General features: G+C 47.2%; 2 protein-coding genes across 11 annotated transcripts in view; both read right to left on the bottom strand.

Moving 5' to 3' along the window:
* Nucleotides 1-1,957: 1,957 nt before the first annotated feature.
* Nucleotides 1,958-24,321, bottom strand: part of LOC147609083 (protein VAC14 homolog) — a 110,399-nt gene continuing 88,035 nt past the window's right edge. For 2 of the 10 annotated variants that reach the window (XM_086788113.1, XM_086788118.1), the window contains exons 13-20: nt 21,305-21,370; nt 21,029-21,144; nt 3,898-4,018; nt 3,648-3,809; nt 3,365-3,496; nt 3,196-3,264; nt 2,756-3,085; nt 1,958-2,576 (exon numbers count right to left, since the gene is read on the bottom strand). In XM_086788113.1, the coding sequence (XP_086644239.1) occupies nt 2,484-2,576; nt 2,756-3,085; nt 3,196-3,264; nt 3,365-3,496; nt 3,648-3,809; nt 3,898-4,018; nt 21,029-21,144; nt 21,305-21,370 (1,089 nt within the window). In that variant the 3' untranslated portion in view covers nt 1,958-2,483. Of the gene's footprint in view, nt 2,645-2,755; nt 3,086-3,195; nt 3,265-3,364; nt 3,497-3,647; nt 3,810-3,897; nt 4,019-21,028; nt 21,145-21,304; nt 21,371-24,321 lie in introns of all 10 variants that reach the window. The other 8 variants (XM_086788120.1, XM_086788121.1, XR_015264300.1 and 5 more) reach the window with 7 other exon arrangements.
* On the bottom strand, nt 14,402-16,299 carry LOC147609085 (uncharacterized). The gene has a single exon (XM_086788728.1). The coding sequence runs from the start codon at nt 16,102-16,104 to the stop codon at nt 14,557-14,559; it is 1,548 nt and encodes a 515-aa protein (XP_086644854.1). The 5' UTR covers nt 16,105-16,299; the 3' UTR covers nt 14,402-14,556.

The raw sequence follows: 24,321 nt of genomic DNA, 5'->3' as shown, positions 1-24,321 counted from the left end.
TACTCACAAAAGGCCTGTAGCGCATCTAGATGTCTATGAACGCCTTCCCTAGATTTTGAAATCAACACAATGTAATCAACATATAACAATATGGGTACTTTGTCCCTAGATTCTGCAACACAATGTCATCAACATATAACAATATGGGTACCAAAGTATCAAGGAGCAAATCATGTACCCCTTCAAATCTATCAATGAAGTCCGAGATCTCATGCATGTATGTAGAGGCAAAAGAGTGTAGGTGAGAGAAAAATCATTGGTTTTCAAGCGTTTTACTATATTCAGCCCGTTGCACGAGAACTGCACAAACCGGTAAAATCTTTTTACTCTTTGGCTTTAACTTGACGTAAAGCCGTCGCCCAACCTTTAACCCCCTACCTCTGACTGTAAACAATCCACACCTCGCACACCCACACCATCCAAAGACATGCCCTCCTCCCACCTCACTATCAAGTATTTGTTGATGAAGACAAGCTTGCTTGCCGTGTGCTGTTGGGCTCCAGAGGGATTTTGTCGAATGGTGGGTCTGTGTAAAAGTTGCTCAATCAAAGGCAGCATTATATTTCTAGCAATACACATGGCATCATGAGAGCTCAGCATTGTTTTTTCCCTTCAATGTTGCCTGTGCAAAGACTTGATCCCCTTGAGCTAGTCACACAATTCAGAAAATTCATTGGACGTCAAGTCAATGACATAGATTAAGCTAAGTAACGAATGCTCCAACAATGGAATTATTTTGAGTGAAAAAGTCGAGGTTTGCTAAGGCTTATTAGCTATATGTATGTCTTGTTTACAAGCATATAGTAGTAGTAATGTATGATCTTGCAAGCTGCTAGAAAGATGCTAGAAATGGTTGGGCCAAGAGCGAGGACTTCCATTGACATTTTGCAACAACAAATATCTCGGCAAGATTATTATGTTGGCGACCCAACAGAAACCTTCTCGCCTTCCTTTAAACAAAGTCAGAAGCCAATGTAGGACGTAGTCAACTAGGCAGGCATGGAGAGAGGTTCTTCTGATACAGAGGAGGTGAAGGTAGAAATTAGAGGAGCTGTCGGCTTTTGGGTTAATATATATTAAGCAGAATGCATTGGGGGATCAGGGATTCGCTTCGCTGCCTGGAAGAATTAAGACACCTGTAGAGAGAGAGAGACACCACAATTAAGGCCACAATTTACATTAGTAGTAAAGACCCTTCTTTGGCTGTAATTTGCACCCACAGGATGCCATGGCCAGCCATCCAAGCTTTGGCCATTCTCCTTCTCAATTGTGAACGGACATCCAAGCTTTGGCCATTCTCCTTCTCAATTGTGAACGGATTATCCCGTTGCAAGACATAAGAAATTTCTTGGCCAAAACCTATGTACCCAGGAGATCTATGCACTTTGCCTCGTGCAATTGATGTTGCCAATGATGGTCACTCATCTTCTCCATGTAAATCATATTTGATGTAAGTGCATATATCCTATCAAGACAAGATTGTGGAAGAAACATTGGTGCTAAAGAGAGTTTCTTTTAAATAATTTCTAGATCTTTGATGTCACTTAACCTTACAGATTAGATTTTTTCTAGGGAGTTACCAAACTCGCGGGAATCTTGCTGCTTTTTTCTTAAACATGTAAAATCATGGCCATAATCAAGTATTGGTTCCCAGGCCCTACCCTGATTTCATGGAGCTGTCCAGACAGTTGTCGACCTTGGGATGAGATCAGATCCTCCAGTTTGCCATTGTCCGTGAAATCTGGGAATGGGAATGGCCATCCTGGTTTTCCAGAAGCGGGCTCATGGCTGCACCACAGTTGCCCTTTTGCCTGGAAAACTAGCCTATTCCCTTGAGGTAGCAGCATGCTGAAAAGAGGACGACATGACATCAAGCCCCCCCTGTCAACTTAATAACTCCATGGATATCCATTGAAAAGTTAGTATCAATTGATAAGAGCTCAGATGTACATCGTAATTCAAAACATGCTCTTGTATGAGCGTAAACTTTTGCCTTCATGGTCATTAAAAAAACAAACCATCCAAGGCGATTCTTCTACAATAAATCTTTGAAATAACTCTTGTGTAGTTCTTTAATCAAATATAAACAGCCCAAGTCATAAAACCATGACTTCTACATCAATTGGGTAACCTCCCAACATCAGGATTATTCAGTTCATAGTGGACCAAGAAAATGCCGTGAGTGCAACCTTGTACAACATCTATGGCTTTGTCTATACTACACGAGTTCAAGAAGCCCTGCTTTCCCTCCTCACTTTAAAAAAGAAAAAAAGAAACCCTGCATTCCCGATACACAGATGCATCCAAAAGGCTTCCTTTACTGCATAAAAGGATGAAGAAAACCTATGACGCAGCCATCATTGTAAAATATATGCATACGAGTCCACACGACTGTCAAACAAAAGCCCCCACGTACCCTTGGTTGGACAATCAGGGTAAGAGACTATGCTTACAGAGTGGAAAAAATGTCAAGGATTGTGAGCTCAACTACGCCAGCCGACTCTCGGAAGTGGTCTAGTGCTTCCATCACTGAGAGCATTACCTTTCCTCCCTTCTTCTAGTCTTTGACCACCACCCTGAATGGAAGCCAGCACAAGATTTGAAACGAAATTTGCAACCTTCAAAATGCTTTCTTATCTCTGACCTAATGTCAGTAAACAAAGCACGTGAGCCTTTCCCACTTTACACTCCAGCAAAACTGTAAAATTGATTATTTAAAAAAAAAAAACCTTTTTTCCAGAAACAAGTAAACCACCTGTGTAGACTCCGGTTGTCCCTTCTTCAATTTGAGATGTTGGAACTGCGATAGCCTGTGCTCCCGGTGCTGGTGTTGTACACCACCAAATTGTTGAAGCTTTGCTTGGAAATCGATAGCTCCGACCCCATTGCTCAAGTCCGAATTCGCATCTCCATCTTCATTTACTTGTGAATGAGAGAGAATCTGAGCATATGGGCTGCCAGAAGCTGTCCTTCGTATTACACTGAGACCTGGAAATTCCGAATTGGTAGTAGGAGGGACATGCATAAGTGCATATGCTGGAACAGTCTTCAGCCTTGTCCTCAGAATCTTGAAAGCCATGCTTTGCTGCACACAAGAAAGCCAAGAAATGTCCAATTTGTGTACACAATTTTTAGTCCGATTTCAATCAAAGAAACATTAGAAAGTTACATGAGACCCCTTAAGGTCAAATTTACCTGAGGCAGTAGCATGAGAAGCCCATTAAGTGCCTTGATCAGGGCTGGATACCTACCAGGATCAAGAAGCTGCAATCAAAAGACCAGGTTTACCACTTCATATCATGTTGAATAGAGTTTGGAAAGCAACCAAGTATATCTAATCTCATCAAAGATGGAGAAAACAAACCTGGAGCCTCAAGTAAGTGAAGATTGGGGTTTCTAGCAACCGCACAAGCTTATCCACTTGAACAAGAAACTTGACATTTACATCTTCTTCTCCAAGAGATTGAATGACCGAAGTAGCATGCTGGTATGCCTGCTGTTTCAAATAAATCATTCACCTACTCAAAGATTTTTTGTTTCATAGCATGCTGGTATGCCTGCTGTTTCAAACCTACTCAAAGCATGCTGGTATGCCATCTCAAACACGCCACAAAGCACCATTTATGAATTATCATAGAGGAAACAACCTGGGCCAGCAGGCAGAGACTTATTGTAGCCATGGGGGAGTGGCACCATGTGGAGTACAACTCAACAAAGAAGTTTCGGCCATCTGAGTTCGAAAGAGATTGTTTCAGTAGAGCCCGTAAGTCTGCCAGCTCAGATGCAGTCAGAAGAATCAAGTTCAAAGCCTGCAAAACAGGCATGCACATTAGGTACAAAGCAAGGATTTCTCAAACAAAGTTCTCGATAGACACACCAAGTGAAAGCCTCGTTTACCTGCACCATTGTGGTTGCAAATTCTAGATCTGCCTCTCCCTCCAAAATGGAGGCAAGCTCCTTGTATATCTTTTGAGCATCAAGGAGCACACACAATGTGCGCACAATAAGAGTGCCCCGCCTGAGACAAAGCAAGATAAACTTTGTCAGCTTGGCAGAAGGTCAGTCAGGTTGGCAGTAGGTTGGATAGCACACTAATTAGCCAATCAGCAGTGGGGAAGGCTAATTCCCCTAAAAATAGGCCATCAGCTCCCCACTTCAGTCATCAATCAATCTGACGGAACTCGATGTCATGGAACCTATGAGACCGCTTTGGATGTGGCAAAGAGGGGTTTCGTGATCCACGTGAGTAGATGCACTAGTGGATGGGGAGTTTTTCATGACTTTTGCAAGGGAGTTTATTGTGACATCCTCACAAAGTATTTATTGCATTTCTCTACAAAATAGCCACGTATTGAACAGATTAAGGTTTTGAGGTAATTCTGAATGTGCCTCCAAGATTATTCAGCATGGATTTTCTGACAGGTACAGAAAGTTTAGTAAGTTGTGCTAAACTATACTGAATACAGTGTTAAGGGATTATAAACCTTAAGAAGAGTGTCTTTGAAGGTAGCAAATTCTGTGACTTCAGTTTACAAGTGATCCTTAGTTATCTTAGTTGATCAAAAATTTAACATTTGATTTGATCCCGACAAAGGGAATTGGATTTATGAGTTACCTTACGGGTTATTTATTCACTTTCCCCGAAGGTACTTTGGACAATCCATGGATTTGGATTGCATTGCGTATATCCATTGACTTAGCTGATAATTCCCACAAAGCTAGTCTTGATTAGGGTCATGAATTGGAAACTAGGGGATTTTTTTAAAAAAAATTCCCGGAAAAGAGATCCTTCTATTAGTTACCAAGAAAAACAGCCATGCGGGCTAAGTACAAACTCAGCTCTGCCAAGCGAGCGATAATCAAAGTGACGAAAAAAGAGAGCGGTGGGCGGGCGGCCCCAGGCGAGGGGGGGGCAACCGTACCAGGTCTATAATGCCAGGTGGGCTCACCACCACTCTCGGTGCGAAAAGGGCGATGATGCCAAGTCTGCCAGAAGGCCCTGCGGCACTTCCGCATGCAATCAAAGCCACCCTGAAGCTTCCACCAGTGTCCACGGAGGGTGTGAATGATATCGAGCCATCTGCTCTGGATGGACTCTGCTGGTGGGGTGGGGGTGCTCTCGATGGCCTTGCTACAACGAGCTCACCAAATATGCCACGCAGCAATACTACTGCAAATCTCCCATCTTTGGCAGGAGCCTGGAGTCCAATGAACAAAAGAGGGAGCCGGAATTGGAGCTGTCGAGATCTGATGATGAGCAACCTCCAATGCCAGTCCCCCACTTTCCTCCTAATATGCCATGGCTGCCTCCGCCTCAGTGGCCCAAGCAATTGTGCCCCAAATAACTGTGCCGAGGGGGGGTGGGGGGGGAGGGGGTCCATAGTGAAGGTGCGGAGAAACCATTGGCAAACCTGTTGAGCCTTCGGGCAATCCCAAAGGCAACGACACTGGGACTCTTGTAGATGGCCACACCTAAAACAAACTGTTGATCTACCTCCTATGGCCAACGAACTGCCAACCGCGAGGCTCCTGTGGGCTAACTGCCACAGAAAGAGTGTAATCTTCCACAGCCGAAAACTATCCCACAGCCTCTTCCAAAAATCCGAAAGAGACCTTGGGGCTTCCAGTGCCCCGCTGCTGTTGGAGTGCCCTAAATCTCAGACATGTGAATCCTACAGTCCAGCCATGTTGTGTACTCAAAGAAGGGGGTGACGGGAGCCTCCTCCCTAGCAAAGGGATCTTGCCGAGTCCACTCTCTTGGGTCCCACTGAAGGTGCGTGAGCGGGCGGCTCTCCCATAACCATAAACGCCAAAGACCCTCTTTGGCCACCTTGGCCAATGGAGGGTCGATGTGCCAACCATGCTCGTGAAAACCAATCACCAAATTTCAGCAGAGTGCATCCACTGAGGTCCTCGAAAGGGGGCTCTGCTCTGACAAGTCTGCCATGAGGTCCAATAGAATAAGTAAGGAGGGCTGAACTCTCATTGAGCCCGCGGCCATAATCTCATTGAAAGCAGCTTTGAAGCCGCCTTTCATGAGATCCCCGTGACGAAGGCCATAATCTCATTGAAAGCGGCTTTGAAGCCGCCTTCCATGAGATCACATTGACAAAGAAATAAAGAGACCAGAAGCCCATCCTCCCCGGGGCAAATCATTCGCCTCAGGGGAATAATGCCTGCAAAGCCTCAGCTAGCTCCCTCTGAAGTAAAGAGTGTCATCGAGAAGGTTCAAAGAGTGAAAGGGACCACCTCTCTCGTGTTCTGCCATACCCAACCCCTCACATCCATCACCTACGTGGAGAGAGGGGCTTCAGAAAGAAGGAACCTGAAAAAATCTGGACAATGGCTCAAACTTGTGGGGGATCAAAGACAATGAATCCATCCTAGCCACACAATCTACGAATACAAGCCCTCCATCAGTGTGAGCCTGTGTTCTCAAAGAAATTGCCGGTGACCCTAGCTTTCGCCTAAGTCTAGGAAGAAGCTATGGCATGATACCTGTAACGCCTCCGCTACGGCTGCGTCTTCCTCAAGCCGCCATAGCCTAGGCGTGGAGAAGAAGAGAGGGTGGAAGTCGGTTCACCTCCCAACCATATAATGACGAGTTAGGGTTTCTCGTTGGGTTTTATACCAAAACCCTGGCCTGTGTCCACACCTCCTAGCCCGGCCGCCCATCTTACTTAAGAGCCGTGCTAACTTAGATGTGTACACACATCGACCAAACCCTAACGCCCATTAACCCCTGAACCCCGCTAGCACTAATAATACTCTCGAGACTCCGAAAGCTATTAACTTATGCTAGGGTTCGACTTCCGTAGGACCATAGTCCTGACATTACTCCCCCCTTCGAAAAGAGTTTTCGTCCTCGAAAACAAAAGTGGGGAAACGTTTCCTCATCACACTAATGTTTTCCCAAGTGGAGCCTTCCTCTGGACGGTCCTTCCACTTGATAAGAGCTTGTTTCCGAACTTGGTGGTGAGTACGTAACATGTGATAATCCAATACTCTTTCTGGTTCATGAGGCAGTATTGGGGGTTCCACATATTCTACCAAGAAAGAATCATCCACCGGCCTTTCATGACCCATAAGGCGTTTCCTCAAACGGCTTACGTGAAAGATGGGATGAACCTTGGAATGTACTGGTAACTCAAGTGTATAGGCTACTGGGCCCACCTTCTTGAGTATCTTAAACGGTCCACAAAATCGGGGCGACAATTTTGGTACGGGACCCGTTTTTAAACTGGTGGAGTTTTCTGGTACCTTCAGAAACACCCAATCACCTTCTTGAAAGTGAAGTGGCCTACGTTTCTGGTCCGCAAACTTCTTGTAACGATCTTGCGCTTGACGAACATTTAATCGTGCAAGGCGCAACATATCCATATGGTCTTGGATAAAATCCTTAACCTGACTGATTTTCTCATTCGCCAGTCCCACCGACACTGGTGAACGTGGCTGAAAACCATACATCAACATGAAAGGGCTAAAGCCTGTCGAGACATGCTTTGCACTATTGTAAGCAAACTCAAGAATAGGCAAATAAGACTCCCAATCAGATTGTTTTTTGCTGACATATGCCCGAAGCATATCTTCCAGCACTTGATTAACCCGTTCAGTCTGACCATCTGTCTGCGGATGATCAGCTGTACTAAGGTTCAACATAGTACCCAACTTACTGAATACTGCTCGCCAAAAATGGCTGTTAAACTTGCGATCGCGATCACTGACAATATTGGATGGTAAGCCATAAAGTCGGTAAACATTCTCCACGAAAAGGCGTCCCAATTCTGGAGTTGTAACTGTTTTCTTAGTAGGCACAAACCGACAAAGCTTGGTTAATCGATCCACGATTACCCAAATGGCATCATGTCCACGATTCGTTGTGGGCAAGCCCGTTATAAAATCCATAGAGATACTTTCCCACTTTCCGTCAGGAATCTCTAATGGATGCAGTAACCCGCCAGCTTTAAGACGTTCTGCTTTGTTCACTTGACACTTCTGACACTGCAGAACATAGTCAGTAACATCCTTGTGAAGTCCAGGCCAATAGAAATGCTTTCTTACGAGAGCATACGTTTTGCGAATGCCCGCATGACCTGCACTTGGACTATCATGACACTCAAAAAGAATTTGGCGCCTAGTGTCTAAGTCCAATGGAACACAAACTCTCCCCTTGTGGAGTAAGTATCCATCATCGATGGAAAAGTTTTTCCATCGCTGTAGTTCATCTTGTGATAAAGAAGAACCATGTGTGGAAGAACTGGAAACACTACCGTTTGAGTGAGAGGGACCCCTCATTTGAACATGATTCCACACCTTTGAGTATGTTGAATCCTGCTTGCATTTGCCTCGTGAAGATTCTAACAATTCGCTTTTCAACTCTGTGAATAGCAGCGAATTAATCTCCGGCATACGACTCAAAGCATCAGCTACAATATTGTAACGTCCTTTGCGATAGTGTAGCTTGCAATCATACTCCCGAAGGATCTCAGCCCATCTGGCCTTTCGACCCTGCAAATCTGTTTGGTTCATAAACCACTTTATGCTTTCGTGATCAAAAACAAGCTCGAATTGCGCACCATATAAGTAATGTCGCCATTTTCGTAAGGCATATATGATGGCAAAGAGCTCACGCTCGTAAGCTGAGTAGTTTTGTTGAGCACGATTGAGCTTCTTGCTCTCATAGGCAACAGGATGACCATCTTGAATGAGAACCGCACCCACTGCCTTAGCACTGGCATCCGTTTCAATCACAAATGGTTTTTGAGGATCCACAATTGCCAAGATGGGAGCTGTAGCCAAAGCAACTTTAAGCTTATCAAAGCTACGTTGTTGCTCCTCACGCCATTGAAAGGTAATTGCCGCACCTTTCAATTGATCAGTCATGGGAGCGGCAATCTTTGCATAACCGTTCACATATTTGCGATAAAATCCTGCCATTCCCAAGAAGATTTGAAGTTCTTCCTTACTTCGAGGTGTTGGCCATCGCATAATAGCATCAACCTTACTAGCATCCATAGCAATTCCGTCTGCAGAAATTACATGACCTAGGTATTGTATGCTATCCTTGAGAAATTCACACTTACTTTCTTTCGCGTAAAGTGCATTCTCGCGTAGTAACTAAAAAACTTTTCGTAAGTGTTCCAAATGCTCTTCTAAAGTCGAACTATAGACCAAAATGTCATCAAGAAAGACAATGACAAATTTGCCTAAATACGGCCTTAGTACGCTATCCATAAGCGTCATAAACGTTGCCGGGGCATTAGTAAGCCCAAACGGCATAACCAAAAACTCATAGTGTCCACCAAAGCGAGTTCGGAACGCAGTCTTGGTTATATCATCAGCGTTAATACGCACTTGATGATATCCTGAACGTAAATCAATTTTAGAAAAATACTTCGCACCTTTGAGTTGATCAAACAACTCATTTATCTTAGGTAGCGGGTATTTGTTCTTAATGGTTACCGCATTCAAGGAGCGATAATCCACACACATGCGCATGGATCCATCCTTTTTCTTCACCAAAAGAATGGGCGATGCCCATGGTGAAGCACTATGGCGAATGAAGCCCTTAACTAAGGTAGTCAGCAAGCTGACGTTCCACCTCAGCTGCTTCAGTCGCACTAAGCCTGTACGACGGCTTACTAATTGGTTTGGTGCCCGGAACGACATCAATGCGATGAGGCAAAGCTCGTTCGGGTGGCAAACCCTCTGGTAATTCATTAGGAAAAATATCTTTAAATTCTTGTAACAGTTGTTGCAAAGACAAAGCATTAACTGGTTGCTTAAGATTATTTAAAGAGATTTTAGAAGAAGGTAAAGAGAAAGAAGGCATCGCTGAGGAAGATTCATTTGAAGAAGAAACATCATGCACATCAAACCCACTAGTTTGAGACACACAATAACAAAAATAGACTTCTTCTATTTGATTACTATGTTCCAAAAAAGAGAGTTCGGCATTACATATGAGTGGTGTTGGGGGTACATCACGTTCCCCAATAAGTAAAACATGCTTACCATTGGCCTCAAACGTAAACGTATTATGTTCATAACTCCTTTTGAGTGATGACCCTAACCCATACAACCACTCCCGTCCTAAGATGACATCCGTACGAGACATATTCATCACTTGGAAGTCAAGAACCATAGTGTGTTCTTGCACAAACACAGGCACTTGCCGTACTAAAGTATCCCACACATCGTGATCATCCCCCTGAATGGTGGACACCACATAACGATGAGAACTCTTTGTCTCCGGCAACTTTAATTTCTTAACTAATGCATAGTTCAAGAAATTGTGCGTGGCACCATCATCAATGAGAATACGTACTCGATGACCATAAATGGAGCCATGCATACGGACCAAATCATGTGGTCCAACTGTCTCTTGCCACATAGATGCAGTGAGATTACACTCATGCATCTCGGCAGTGTGCGAAACCTCTACCGCAGAATACTTAGGATCAGCATCCAAGGGAAGTGTTTGCACCATGTGTACAGCCTTCTCCTTGACCTTCTCCTTATCCTTATTCTTGCGAGGCAACTGTGGACAATTTTTCTTCTCATGATCACTACCTAAGCAATGATAACATAGTTTCTCCTTCTTGGCCCGTTCAAAGTCTTGTGGAGACAACGGACCACTTGACCCTTTAGACTTCTTTGTGTTTTCAGTAGAATTGCTGGCAAGTTTACGCTTATTAGCATTAAATTGCGAGCCATTGAATTTGGCCGGTCTATCCATGCCCTTCTTATCCATGGTGTCATCAAAGATAAGGGCACTTTGGATAGCCGCTTCCAAAGTTTTAGGATATTGGGTTTTAACCTTTGCTTGATATTCTTTATCAAGGCCTCTAACAAACCCACGAACCTTTTGAAAGTCGTCCAAACCATCTAGCTTGAGAATGACTTCATGGTATTTGGACACATACTGATTAAGTGTAAGACCTTCCATCTTGCACTTGTCCCAGGCTGTCCAACTCCGATCTTTCTCGTTTTGCGGTAAGAACTCCTTTTTAAATGCTGCCGCAAACTCCTCCCAAGTCTTAGGGCGAGTTTCAATAGGTAGACTCATCCACCACTTGTAGGCTTTACCTTCAAGTGTGAGACTCGTCTCAGTGACCATAACAGCAGCGGGAGTGCGGCGTAAGCGATGCAAGTCCGTCCACTTGTGTAAAAATGTATGGACCGCATCCTTGTTACGATCGCGCTCCTCTCCCTTAAACACAGGCGGCTTCACGTTTTTCAACATAGCCCCTTCCTGCGTTGCAGATGGTGCAATAGATTCTACTATAGGATTTGGAACAAGAGGAGGCATAACTATCGGAATAGGCCCTCCACTTGCCGCCGATCCACTTGCAAAACGTGCCATAAATTCAGTAAAAAGCGTGCTCATGTTTGTGAGATTGGTATTGACATTTGTTATAGTGCGCTCAAGTGCAACTACCCTTGAAGTGAGACGCCCAAACTCTACCGTGTCTACCAAACCATAATCATCTATTGGACTCGCACCCCCTTCGGCATCGGTCATGTTGTCATCCCGATCAGGCGCAACGGCCTGTCTCACGAATCACCCACACCACCACCCAAAGGGTGTGCCTCACTAACATCATGCATATCATTCTCAAAATCGAAGTGAACATGAGACGGTTCCGCTGAGGCCATGGTATGCACGTGCTTACAAATAGAGAACGGATTACCTTCAAAAGCGAACTCCAATTGAAGCGTCGTAGAAGAATTCCTCTTGCATGCACGGAAATCGAGAAGAAATCACCACTTGAGTCATCAATCAACACATGCATGCAAAAAAGTGTGTTGCATGTAGCATGTCGTTGAAGATCCGTCCACCAAAAACTTCCAAACTTGGAGCATAGAAAACTCCTCTCACAAATTGAAAGAAGGAAAGTTGAAGGTGAAACGGTCACTTTCCTTGTAGTTTATGTCACTTTCCTTGTAGTTTGTGTCCTCCCTTGAAAGAATAAGTAGAGCTCTTTTGAAGAGAAGAACAACACAAGTGAAAAGGTGAAGTGGCTAGCACACTTGCCTTGGAGCTTGAGGTGGTGGGTTCAAAACCCCACTCCTTGGATGGTGAAGCCTCCCCCTTGTGCCACTCAAGTAAGGGAGAATTCTCGCGCGCTCGCCAACGGCGCGCCAACGATCGCTCACCGATCGCCTTCGAGGACTGCCGGTCTGCCTTGGTCCGCTGTGGTGGCCGTACGGACGACGGGTAGGCGGCGGAGACGCTCGCTGTGGGCTGTTCATGCAAGCGCGCGTAGGCTGCGGCTGCGCTCGTGTAGGTCACCGTACGGGCGACGGCTGTGCTCGTTTCTTTTGCTGCGGCGTTGAGCTCTTTCTCGTGCAGGTCACGTCGGTCGCCGCCGCTGGCTCTGATACCAGTGTAACGCCTCCGCTACGGCTGCGTCTTCCTCAAGCCACCATAGCCTAGGCGTGGAGAAGAAGAGAGGGTGGAAGTCGGTTCACCTCCCAACCATATAATGACGAGTTAGGGTTTCTCGTTGGGTTTTATACCAAAACCCTGGCATGTGTCCACACCTCCTAGCCCGGCCGCCCATCTTACTTAAGAGCCGTGCTAACTTAGATGTGTACACACATCGACCAAACCCTAACGCCCATTAACCCCGCTAGCACTAATAATACTCTCGAGACTCCGAAAGCTATTAACTTATGCTAGGGTTCGACTTCCGTAGGACCATAGTCCTGACAATACCTGTGCTCCACCCTCCTCTCCGCGATGGAGCTCAACTCTGTCCAGGCCCGCGGACATTTGTGCCGCCTCAATCCTTGGCGGGCTGTCTAGGGGACTCTCCTAAAGACACTGCAGGAATGCCAAACTCCAACGGATGCTCCTCTCCTTCTTTGTAAACTCTGCGAGTCTACTCTGTTCCGCCTCCTACAGTAAATCGGTGATCTCTCCAAGTTCTGTATCCCTCCCAAATCTCCTCAATCTTGCTATAGATCTCAGAGTCTTGAATGAGGCACTCTGGGATACGGCTGATCGAGTGTCTATCTTGCCTCCGTGGCTCTCTAGGGAAAGAATGATGGGGACACGATTTGGAAAAAGTACTTACTAGAATGCCAACTATGCCATCCCATCCACAAAGCCACTCATCAACATTGAAACGGTCCAATCTGGAGAGGTTGGGACCTGTACCTTTCTTGTCTGATCTCAAGAAGCTCGGACTCCCTCGGCTACACCCGAACTTTGGTAAGTGCCATGGATCCTGTCCCCATAGAGCAAAAATCAGCTCCTCCCAAACCGAGTACTCCATGCCTCAAACAATGTTCGTGCCTCCTCTAAGTCTATCCTCTGCCACCTCTAGCATGTCAAAATCTCCACCCATGCACAAAAATCAGCCTCTAGGAGGGACTAACGAAAGGTGCTCCAAAATGTGGCTCTGCATACTACGGTGTTCAGAGAGGTTAAGGAAACCCACTTTGTCCTCCCCAATCCTCATGATCACCCACTATGCTCTCCCTATGACCATGGTGCCTAAATCAATCACTGCTGGTAAGAGCTGCTCACTGATGAAGATGCATACCCTTCCCTAGATCCCGGATGGACCAGAGGTATGGGACCAGAAGGTGTGGTCTCTACCCTGGACAATCTTCCTACATCTGTGTGGGTGCCACCCTAGAAGAGATGGTGCTCCTGAAGGAAGAGTACGTCAATAGGTCCACCGACTATGGCTCTGAGAAGCTCCTCTTTGAGGATCCCGCGCCTCCTCAAGCACTACAGTCCACCCAAACCTTGAATGTCCATGAGGCAATCCGTATATCTACGAGTGGTACAGTCGAAACTGCCTTCCACTCAAAGAGTCTTGGGGGTAGGTTTGGATGGTGAGTAATCACAATCTGTCCTGGGGCAAAGCTTCGCCAAATGGTCATGATGCCTACCCTCCATGTGGAACCACTCTAGCCGGGCCCTGGAGTAAGCATACTCTGGGCTCCATCTGTCACAGTGGTATCTAGAAGAAACTACCATTGAGACATGAAGAAATACGAAGAGAAGCACCTCTGGGTTGGAGTGGTCGGAGCCACGCAACTCTACCCACATCAGCGGCCAAAAATGAGTGAGCATGTCAGTAATCCGCAGGTCCTATAGATGGTGCGCCACTCTTGGGTGGAAGCAGAGTCACATGGGGACGGGGGACGGGGACGGGGGACGGGGACGGGGACGGGGGACGGGGACGTCCCGGGGACGGGGTCGGGAACGGCAAAAAAAAAACCTCTTTTTTAAAAGCAATTTAGGAGTTGTATGCATGACATACATATAGAGACACACTTTGAACAAAATTTTACACTGAATAGACAAAAAAACAAGAGTCATTTTGAGCAAAATGCGCTAATAAAACATCGATGGCACACTGATTATGTGATTGATAGTCTGATAGATACAAAGAGATGAGTACATGCCTCATGGGCAGTGAGGGTTACAAAAAAGAGTGGGTACAAAATAGGGATACTAGATAGATCACAATAGATCATGGCCATTGGCAGTGGGCACAAAAAAGGTGAGATGGCTCAAGGCTCAAGAGTCAAGCCTCAAGCTCCTGAAGTGCTAGCCTGACGGGAGGCTTGGAAGTCGAAGTCGTCGATGCCATTTGACACCTCCTCCTCCCCCTCAGGCTGTGGCTCCTCCTCTACCTCCTCAAGATGCTCCTGAGCTGCAGGATCCTGCTGTGCCATCTCCCATTCGGTGAAGGGATCCGCCTTCCCTGTTGCTGTCGCACATAGCATGCGCAAGTTAGCGCTCACAAAAACCAAATCACTTGCCCTTTGCACTTCAAGGCGGTTCCTCTTCTTAGAGGCAATGTGACTGTAAACGCTCCAAAGTTGCTCCAAGCAACTAGAGCTCACAGCCTGGCTAAGGATGCGAATAGCCAAGCGCTGCAACTCCGGCCCATCTGATCCGTAATCCTCCCACCAAAGAGGAGACCCAATCTTGAGGCGGTCAAGCTGTGCATCTAAACATCCAAAAGATCCCTGCCGCGTCCTGTACTGAGATAGCTGGTCTCTGATCTTCCGCCTGATGGTAGGGTCGGGCTCTAAGCGCTCCAAAATGATCCGCCATCCCCTGCTTACTTCCTTGTCGGCCTCTTGCTTTCTGCCCTGGAACTCTGGATCAACCACAAAGGCAGCCGCATGAAGAGGGGAGTAGTAGGAGTTCCACCTGGACTCACATAATGAGTGGATCTCCTCAAACTCGACCCTGTCTGGCACAAGCTGCTGGAGTGACTCGATCATGCGATCCATGGCCTCATAGACCTTGCCGATACATGGTTCACGGCCGTCAATGACTCGTAGAAGGTGAACAATAGGCTTGACCAAGGCATCAAGTGTCTTCACCTTCTCCCACCAAGCGGCATCATCGGCGCGATCTCGGCATGTTCTCCCTGTTGCCGATTTTGACTGCGGCATGGCAGAAAATTCATCACTAAGGAAAAGCCCTCTTAGGGCTCCGCCACATGTAGACAAGCGGCCTAGCATGAGGAAGTTGTATGCAAACCTTGTCTCAGAATACTTGAGGAGGGAAAGAGTGCTCCTTTTAGAGAACTCATGTCGCAGCCTTTGGTGGTTGAGGACAAAGGATACAAGCTGGTTAGCCTCCTCAATGGTGGGTGCAATCCATGGCAAGGCACCTATGTCTTTGAGGAGGTTGTTGAGACAATGGGCCATGCAAAAAGAAACTGTGATGGATGGATACATTGACTCAATAATGCTCCCGGCTGCCCTATTTGACGCCTCTCCATCTGCCACCATGCCGACCACAAGCTCCGGCCCAATGACCTCGATCGTGGACGCCCATTCCGCGGCAAGCACATCCACGGCCTTCCCAGTGCCACTCGCATCATGTGACTCGATGAAGTACACTTTGCCCCTTGAGTAGGCCACCACTCCATGGATGGAGCGCTTGCGCGTGTCACTCCATCCGTCTACAATGAGAGAGACTCCGTTAGTCTCCCATGTTGCCTTTGTATCCGCCGCCGCCTGCTCAACGGCCAACTTCTCCCTATCAAGCAAAGTGGTGCGAATCTTTTCCGATGAAGGTGGCACATAAGAGGGGCCATATTCCCCGATCTTTGTGGCCATCTCACGGAAGTAAGGAGACCTATTTCAAGTAAGGAAAACCATGTAGCATGTTAGCTTTTTTTGGCAATATGACAAATGCTTTGAAGCATGAGACATTAAAAAAAAAAAGAGTGAAGAGAATTGAGTCTCGACTCTCACCGTGCCGCTTGAAACGCAATGTGGTCGTGGTAGAAGAACCTAGCCACCGACCTATCCACCTCATGATTCATCCTTCAATTTTGGGTTCCAATTCTCGTTAAGAGTGGATTGACGGCGGATGGGAATGGAGGCACCCGATGTGGATGGAGTGGACTTGAATGGTTGAGAGCTTGAAGCAAGATTTGGGTTCCTCTCCACCTCCATTCGCGTCGGTTGCTCTCGTGCTCTCACCACATCATGAGGATCAACGGCAACATGTCGCCCTCTCTTTGCCGCCTCGGCCACCTCATAAACCTTGAGCTTCTCAAGAAGCTCCGCTCGTTTCTCAGGAGTAACACGTGCGCAAAATTGCACTTGATGACCGGCCTCGTGCAAAAAGTGAGCTCGCACTTTGTTGGCGCCGCCACTTCTCTTGTAGGAACAAAGCTTGCAATTCCATGCCCTTGAACCACCGCCCACTCCACGACTTGCGTAGTGGACCTCATCCCACCATGACCATGTGTGCACCGCCGGCCTCCTTCGTGAAGAGCCCGCAACGGAAGATGTGGCGGCGGCGCCTTCACCTTGAGATGCCATGAATGATGAATAGTGTGAGAGAGAGGGAAGAAGGGTGCAAGAGAGAGAGAGAGAGAGAGAGAGAGAGAGAGAGAGAGAGAGAGAGAGAGAGATGGCTTGGAAGTTGGAGAGAGAGAGAGATGGCTTGGAGAGAGAGAGAGAGAGAGAGAGAGAGATGGCTTGGAAGTTGGAACTTGGCACAACTTGGCACAACTTGGAGAGAGATGGATTTGGAAGCTTGAGCAATGAGGCTTGAGAAACGAGTGTGGGTGCAATAGAGACTGTGCCTTTTTTTATAGCTCCGTTTCCGCCCGTTTCCGCCCGTTTCTGCCCGTTTCTGCCCGTTTTCTGCCCGTTTCTGGCCGTTGGAGACGTCCCCTCACCGTGTCCCCTGCCCGTCCCGCGTTTCGGAAACGCGTCCCCGGGACGCCTGCAGTCAGGCGTCCCCGTGTTGCACGGCGTCCCCCGTACGTCCCACGCGTCCCCGGCCGTCCCCGTCTCCGCGTCCCCGCGTCCCGCGTCCCTACGGCCCGTCCCCGCGTCCCCTTGTGACTCTGGGTGGAAGACTTGAAGTGATGTAGAACCACGCAAATGGGGATGGTAGCCACCGTCTCCTCAAAATCATTGGCTTCTGGAATAGGAAGACGTCGAAAGAAACTGTAGTCCATGGACTGCCTCAAGACTCAGTCCAGGCCCACGGGCCCGCCGGGGGGGGGGGGGGGGGGGGGGGGGTGCGCCTGCCGACTCTCCGGGGAGAGCACTCACTGGAGAGGCAGCAACGGTCATCTCGACAGGCTCCGTAAGATGCGACAATTCGAGCTGGTCTGTTGTCTCCTCTCCGGCACGGCCGGAGGATGGCGGGCATGCTCAAGAGATACGGATTGGGGGAGTATGAGGGGGATCCGACGAGGCAACGGGAGGCAGGGATGTTGGAACCAAGGCATCCCAGGGCTATGGAAGAGCTATGGAGGATGGAACATCTTCATGTTGAAGATGTGTGTGAGTAGGGGATGAGAGAGAGAGTAGAGCTTAAGTATGGCAACCTTCACATGCAGAAAACGCAGGATGATGATGATGATAGCGATGGCGACCCAAGCTCCGATACCATGTTGAAATCAGGGCATCCCAGGGCTATCGAAGAGCAGGGATGTGTGTGTGTGTGTGTGTGTGTGAGAGAGAGAGAGAGAGAGAGCGAGAGAGAGAGGGAGAGAGAGAGGCAATAGAGCTCAGTATGAGAGAGAGATTGCACAACTTGAATGGTACTCATAATATATTAATGAAGGGTCCAAGTACTCTACCAATTACTGGGAGTAGGGGAAGGTACTCCTCCTTGAGGCCAGGAAAGAAGATTGTAACGGGGAAGCCCGAGACACCTGCCATGGGGTCGGATGCTAGGTCAAAGCCGTGCTACCATTGGACTCCAGGCTGGGAACGGGCGAAGGTGGGCGGAAAAGGCAGGGAACAGGCAAAGGTGGGCGAAAAAGGCGGGCTGGAAGGAGGGGTGCGCTGGGGGCAGGCAGGCGGGCGGTGTGCTGGATGCAGGAAGGTGCAGTGGGCAGGTTCGAGCTTGGGCTGAAGCAGGAGGGCTGGCGACGGCAGGGGGGGTGCACAGGCTGTGGGGGGGGGAGGGGTGCACGCAGCAGGGAAGAGAGGGGGGGGGGGGGGGGCACAACAGGTTGGCTATGGTGAAAGCTTCAGCTCGCTCTGGAAAGGGACCTTGGGGATTCGATTATACATGATCCACAACTCTCAAACCAACCAAAAACACATTACATTGACGACTAGTGGAATTAGTGGATGCTGTGGTGAATAATTGGCAATGAAGCAATGTCTTTGTGAAAATTATTTCCTATGATGATGACTCGTGAGGACATGAATCTAAAAGAAGGGGCCTGGTACAATGCTGACCTCGAGTTGGATGACCTAAGGTTAGGAGGAGAAGCTTACCCAAGATAAAGGTCAAAACTCAAAGGTAACCCAGTTTTTAGTCCTAACCAGCAGCGTGGGCTAAGGCTTCGCCAGGCTACATGAATCCTAGAGCAATAGCTAGGGCTAGTAAGGATGAGGTCTAGGAGGCCTTGAAACAGGCTAAAAGAAGACAAGTAGGCTAAATTGCACAAAAGCCTAAGAATAAGAATAAATGCAAATATTAGCCAATGTTGAGTTTATAAAAGGGCATCTAGGGAGCCTTGCGGTGGGCACATGGTTCACCATCACGAGACGCCCACCAGTGTGCAGCCGATGCTCCACTAGAGAGCCAACGACATTGCCTTTGGGATTGCCCTAAGGCCTAGCAGATTTGGTGGAGGATTCTCAGACCGTTCGCATCCAAGCCCAGCACTCTTTGCTTTGTTACATGGGGTGCAATTGCTCAGGCCATGGAGGTGACTGTGGTTCTACTCTATGAGGAGGAAGGCACAGTTCTCGCCCTGCAGCTCACACACTTTCGGATCTCGGCTATTCCAGCCTCTTCAGTCCCAATTCCAGCGGACCCAGAGACCAGAGTGAGCCAGAGATGGGAGCTCATCAGCAGCATTCTGTCTGGCACATCAAGCAGGCCAAATGCAAGGATTCCATCGATAAATCCGTCACAGCCCGCAGAGACGATCCGCTTCTTCATTTGGACAGGCATCATCCACACCCTGCGGGGAAGATGGGAGCACCTCATCATGCAGCCTTCTTGCACATATGGGGTACAAGCCCTTTTTTTTTTTCGGGGGGGGGGGGGGGGGGGGGGGGGTTGGTTGGGGGACAGACCAATCTGGCATAACAAGCCCCCATTGTGGCTTTTTTAACCCCCACCACCGTTGTATTCTCCCTCAAAGAGCGGCCACCCAGCCAGAGAGGGAGGCCCCCACTTGTTTTCCGCTCTCATGAGGGGTATTTTGTATTGCCTCAGCCTCTGCAGAGGGTTTTAGTCTACATCATGCAGACGTTTTCCTTTTGACTAAAAGAAGGATCTTTTCTGGAGCACAATATTGGGGAAATGACTGCACTTGCCAGGACACTTGCCAAGGAAGTGGAAACTGTAGGCCAAAAGCAGTCCACTGGATGAGGACACCCTCCGGGTGTGGAGATGTGGTATGGGACGCAGGCTCTTACTATCAGGCATGACTGGCTAAGACAATCTAGACCTCTGGAGGCATGACGCAGGCCTGGGGGTGGTTTGGGATAGAACCTATGGCATGTTTACTGTTCCGGAGGTATGAATTGCCTTCCTGAACACTGTTCTTGTACATGAACCAGTTTAGGTGGTCCAAAGTATGTTCTCACCTTCATTGAAAGTTCCTTTGGATTCTTTCCTAAAAGGAGATTAAACACCTTTGAAAATTCAAGATGTAAGAGTAAAGCAAAATAATAGTCTTGCAACAAATTCAAGGTACTAACAGAGGGACAGAATTTAAAAGCAATCAATCTGTTGTTTTTTGCATCCAGCAAGGCATGAGATGACAGTTTTCCACTGCTTAACACACCTTAGCACAATCATGTGGCAAATAAGAGAATTCAAAATTTGGTTGAAGCAGCCAGATATATGCTCACAGAAATAATTCTCAATGGTATTGGGCTAACGATGTTGCTACAGCAGTCTATCCGATAAGTACATGTCCTAACTAGAGCACTCATTACAGCGGTCTATGATTAGCATGTGACAATTTTAACGTGCAGAACTTTCAAAATTGCAGGACAACTGATTCATGCAGTAGCTCTTGTGGACTCCTAAGATTAAGAGGCATCCTTTTTTTTTAGCCCTTGGTGATAACATCAAATTACTTGAAAACTGATGTTCATTGCCATTTCAAAAACTATTTAGTCATCAGACTAGGTTTACAAGTGCTTCTAAGCATCCAAATATCATGGACCTAAGTTTCTGGGAACACAGAATAATGGCATTAAAGCCTCAAGCCAGTATGAGGCAGAGCATGCTTAATTCAAGATTCACACAAGCTACAGTTCCCTTTTCCTTCGACTTGAACATCATTCCTTTGCCGGAAGAGGAAGGGGGGGGGAGCAGAGAGGAAGGTGGAGGGGGGGAAAGAAAAAGAGCATGGTTCCACGCTGACAGCTTTACCACAAGAGTCAAGCTTCTTGCATGCCACCTTGTTTGTTCCAAAAGACCACCATCAAACAATATAATATCGCATTCATCTGCCCCTCAATCCGACCCTCTGCCATTGACCAAATAGGTTGCCTACATTGCAAGTGACAAAACCAGGCTTCGCAAAAGGCTTACTTTTCAAGAAGTGCATGATCAGTTCGAAATCGATGAACAAGGAAGACCATCAACGGACGAAAATGTTGCTTCTCCCTCGCAATGCAAGCATGAATGTCAAGCACCAATAACACAACCTGTCAATCACACAAATGAATTACTAAATAAGCCTACAAACGTGTGCCCAAAAATAACTGACAAACTGCTACATTAGTATCCATTTGTGACCAGTGCAAAGAGTTCAGTTATTATTTTTTCTTTTTAAACTCTGGACCAGCATTACATGTGGAAAGATACCTCATCTGCGGAGTCTGCCAAGGACTGAAGCAAAGGGGGGAATATTGAGTCGAGGTAAGACAGAACCTGTTGTGAATAGAAAAGCGTTGAGCTCTCTCTCTCTCTCTTTTTTTCGTGAAATGGTGTTTTATATTATATATAAAAATGTACATCAGCCACATGGCTCAGACAGAACCTACGGCCCCCCCAAAAAAAAACCCCACAAAAGATCCCCTAAAGGATCATGACCATGCAAACCTCTACACTAATAAGAAAGCCTCCTAGCCCAATAAGCATCCCAGATAAAAGCATCAAAGATGAGCCAGCCGAGCCGCCGTAGACCATAACGAAATAACATCTGCATCCAGTAGCTGAGCTGAGAGAAGAGAAGAAAACTGTCAAAGCAGCAAACCGCGGATACGTAGAATGTGCCCATGTATTCCTGACAAGGAATCAAAGATGAACCCATTCCGTGTAGTCCAAATATGCCAAAGTCCTGTCCATCTAAGGAAATGGAATATCACAAGGTGACTATCCGAAGTAATGACTTGAGGACAAATCCCAAATATCCACTGATGAGCCGAAACAGTAGACCTCTCTATTGCCTCCCAAACGCGAGAGACAAAAGACCAAATCTGACGGGCCACTGGACAACTCATGAACAGATGCATAACTGTTTCAATGCATGTCGTGCAAAAGAAGCAAGAGGCCAATGTAATTTTACGACGGCTGAGCTGATCCCGTGTAGGTAACCCTCCCACCAACATCCTCCAAATGAAAACCTTACCTTGGTAAGGGAGTTTAGACTGCCAACCACGCATAAGAGTTTTCTGCCACCATGATTTAGACTTGTGCAATCCCCACACCTTATTGGCCTTGGTTGAAACCCAATCTTTCTCTGATACGAGCTTATGATAGACCTGGTTAGCTGAAAGTGATATCAAGTCACCAGATTTGCATAGTGCCCAATCAAGCCAAGGTTGATCTGCAGATGGCCGAGGCAATGGAGTAAAAGGCTCAACTGCATGCATGATGTCAACCCATAGTGGTTGAAATGTCCGAGGAACCCTAAAGTGCTGCCGAATACGACGAAACGAATATGGCCTGTCACGACCAGGTATCACAGCATCTCGGATTCTAACCAAGCCTAACGTGACCATGCGGTTGAGTCGTATGCGTGTCTGGCCAAACAATGACACGCGACTCCACAAATGTTTTGAACTGCAAAGAGTTCAAAAGTAGTCTTTCATGACCAGGATCCCACCGAACCAATAGTAGAACTTCATGCCAAGAAAGGAGAATATGCGATAAAATGTGGGATGAGCGAATACGGACAGGATGAGCCGCATTCACAATGTCCCACCATGAAGCCTGCACACGTGTCCGTCCATGTGACAATCCCTCTGTCCGTCCATGTGACAATCCCTCCAACTCAATCAAGTCACGAGCCATAAATACCCAAGGCTGCTCCTGCGAACACATATCCTGAAAAAGCGCCCACCTACGCGCCACCATATGCAAGCGGACATCCAGTAAAGCAGCCCCACCCATTCTTTTGGGCGTCGTAATGTGATTCCAAGCTATCCATGTTTGACCCATAATATTTCCTTGCCTCTTCCACAGCATAAACCGAATGGGAGCAACCAAACGGAGAAGAGATTTGTGCGTCCAAGGTAGCGAAGGCGAAAAATAGGAAATCATGCTAAGCATAATAACCTGAGCTACCTTAACCCTCACGTGCATAGGCCACCCTTGAGCTTTCCAATACACAAATTTATCCGAGATCCGAGCAGAAATCCAAGCAAGAAGCGCTTGGGGGTCCACATCCACACCCACCGGATACCCAAGATGACGAACAATGTCTCCTGTATGCACCACACGGCCTTGCCACCCTAATGCCTCAAGATCAAATTCCGTGCATACAATGAGGGCTGATTTTGTTGAATTTATTTTCAGCCTAGAAGCCAATGCAAAATTATTCCAAGCTTCCATTGCTTGATCTATATTGGCTTTTTCGGCCTTGAGAAACATAAAAGTGTCATCCGCAAGGGCTTGAGCAACCAATTGCTTGCCATGAGGTAGATGCAAACCAACCACTTCACCATGCGATGCCATAGCATCTAGGCGAGATAACATAGGATGAGTGGCAATGGCAAAGAAAAGAGGGCTAAGAGGACAGCCCTGCCGGAGAGAACAGGTGAGAGAAATACCATCCGAAAGTCCTCCATTGAGCATAATCCGCGTGAGAGAGCCAGAGCCAAGTAAATGCACCAAATTAGCCATTTTGGGACCAAAGCCCATGGCTGTCATTAACTGAGAAAGGAAAGACCAGCTGACATGATCAAAAGCTTTTTCAAGATCCAACTGCACCATCACAATCTCTTTCTTCTTTGCCTTGGCATAATCCACTTCAATTTGAACATTAAGAATATTATGCAAAATATTCCTGCCATGCACAAATCCATATTGATATGGATGAATAAGAGTAGGAAGCACCTTCTGCAAGCGATTGGCAAAAATCTTTGTAAAGATTTTATACATAATACCCATAAGTAAGATTGGGCGCCATTGAGCCAAAGAAGTAGGCGAAGGGACTTTGGGCAACAAACGAAGTATGCCCAACTTCCAATCGGCAGGCATATATCCCTCATCCCAAACCCTTTGACAAATAAGCGTCAAAGGCTCTGCAAGCTGATCAGCATATTTTCGGAAAAACTCATTTGTCAAACCATCCCAACCAGGGCTCTTTCCCATGGAAAGTTTGGAGAGAACAGCTTCCACTTCCCTTGAGTAACAGGAGCATCAAGCTGAACCGCCACATCAGGGTCAACTTGATATCGTACTTCAGAAAACAATGACTCCCTTGTAGCCAAGACAGCCGGCGAGACATCCTCTCGAGGGGCAAGCAAATCTTCATAAAACCTGATGCAATGCTGAATAACCTCAGAAGGTTGAGTAACAAGGTTGCCTTGGGCATCCATTAGCCTAACAATATTCTCACGCATATGTTTTTGATGCAACTTATCATAGAAGCGATG

Source organism: Cibotium barometz, chromosome 52 (genome assembly GCF_041138505.1).
Source record: "Cibotium barometz isolate CiBa-2024 chromosome 52, ASM4113850v1, whole genome shotgun sequence".
Classification (NCBI taxonomy): Eukaryota; Viridiplantae; Streptophyta; class Polypodiopsida; order Cyatheales; family Cibotiaceae; genus Cibotium; species Cibotium barometz.
The sequence above is the reverse complement of the archived record's forward strand: the minus strand, read 5'-3'. Positions and strand labels throughout refer to the sequence as shown.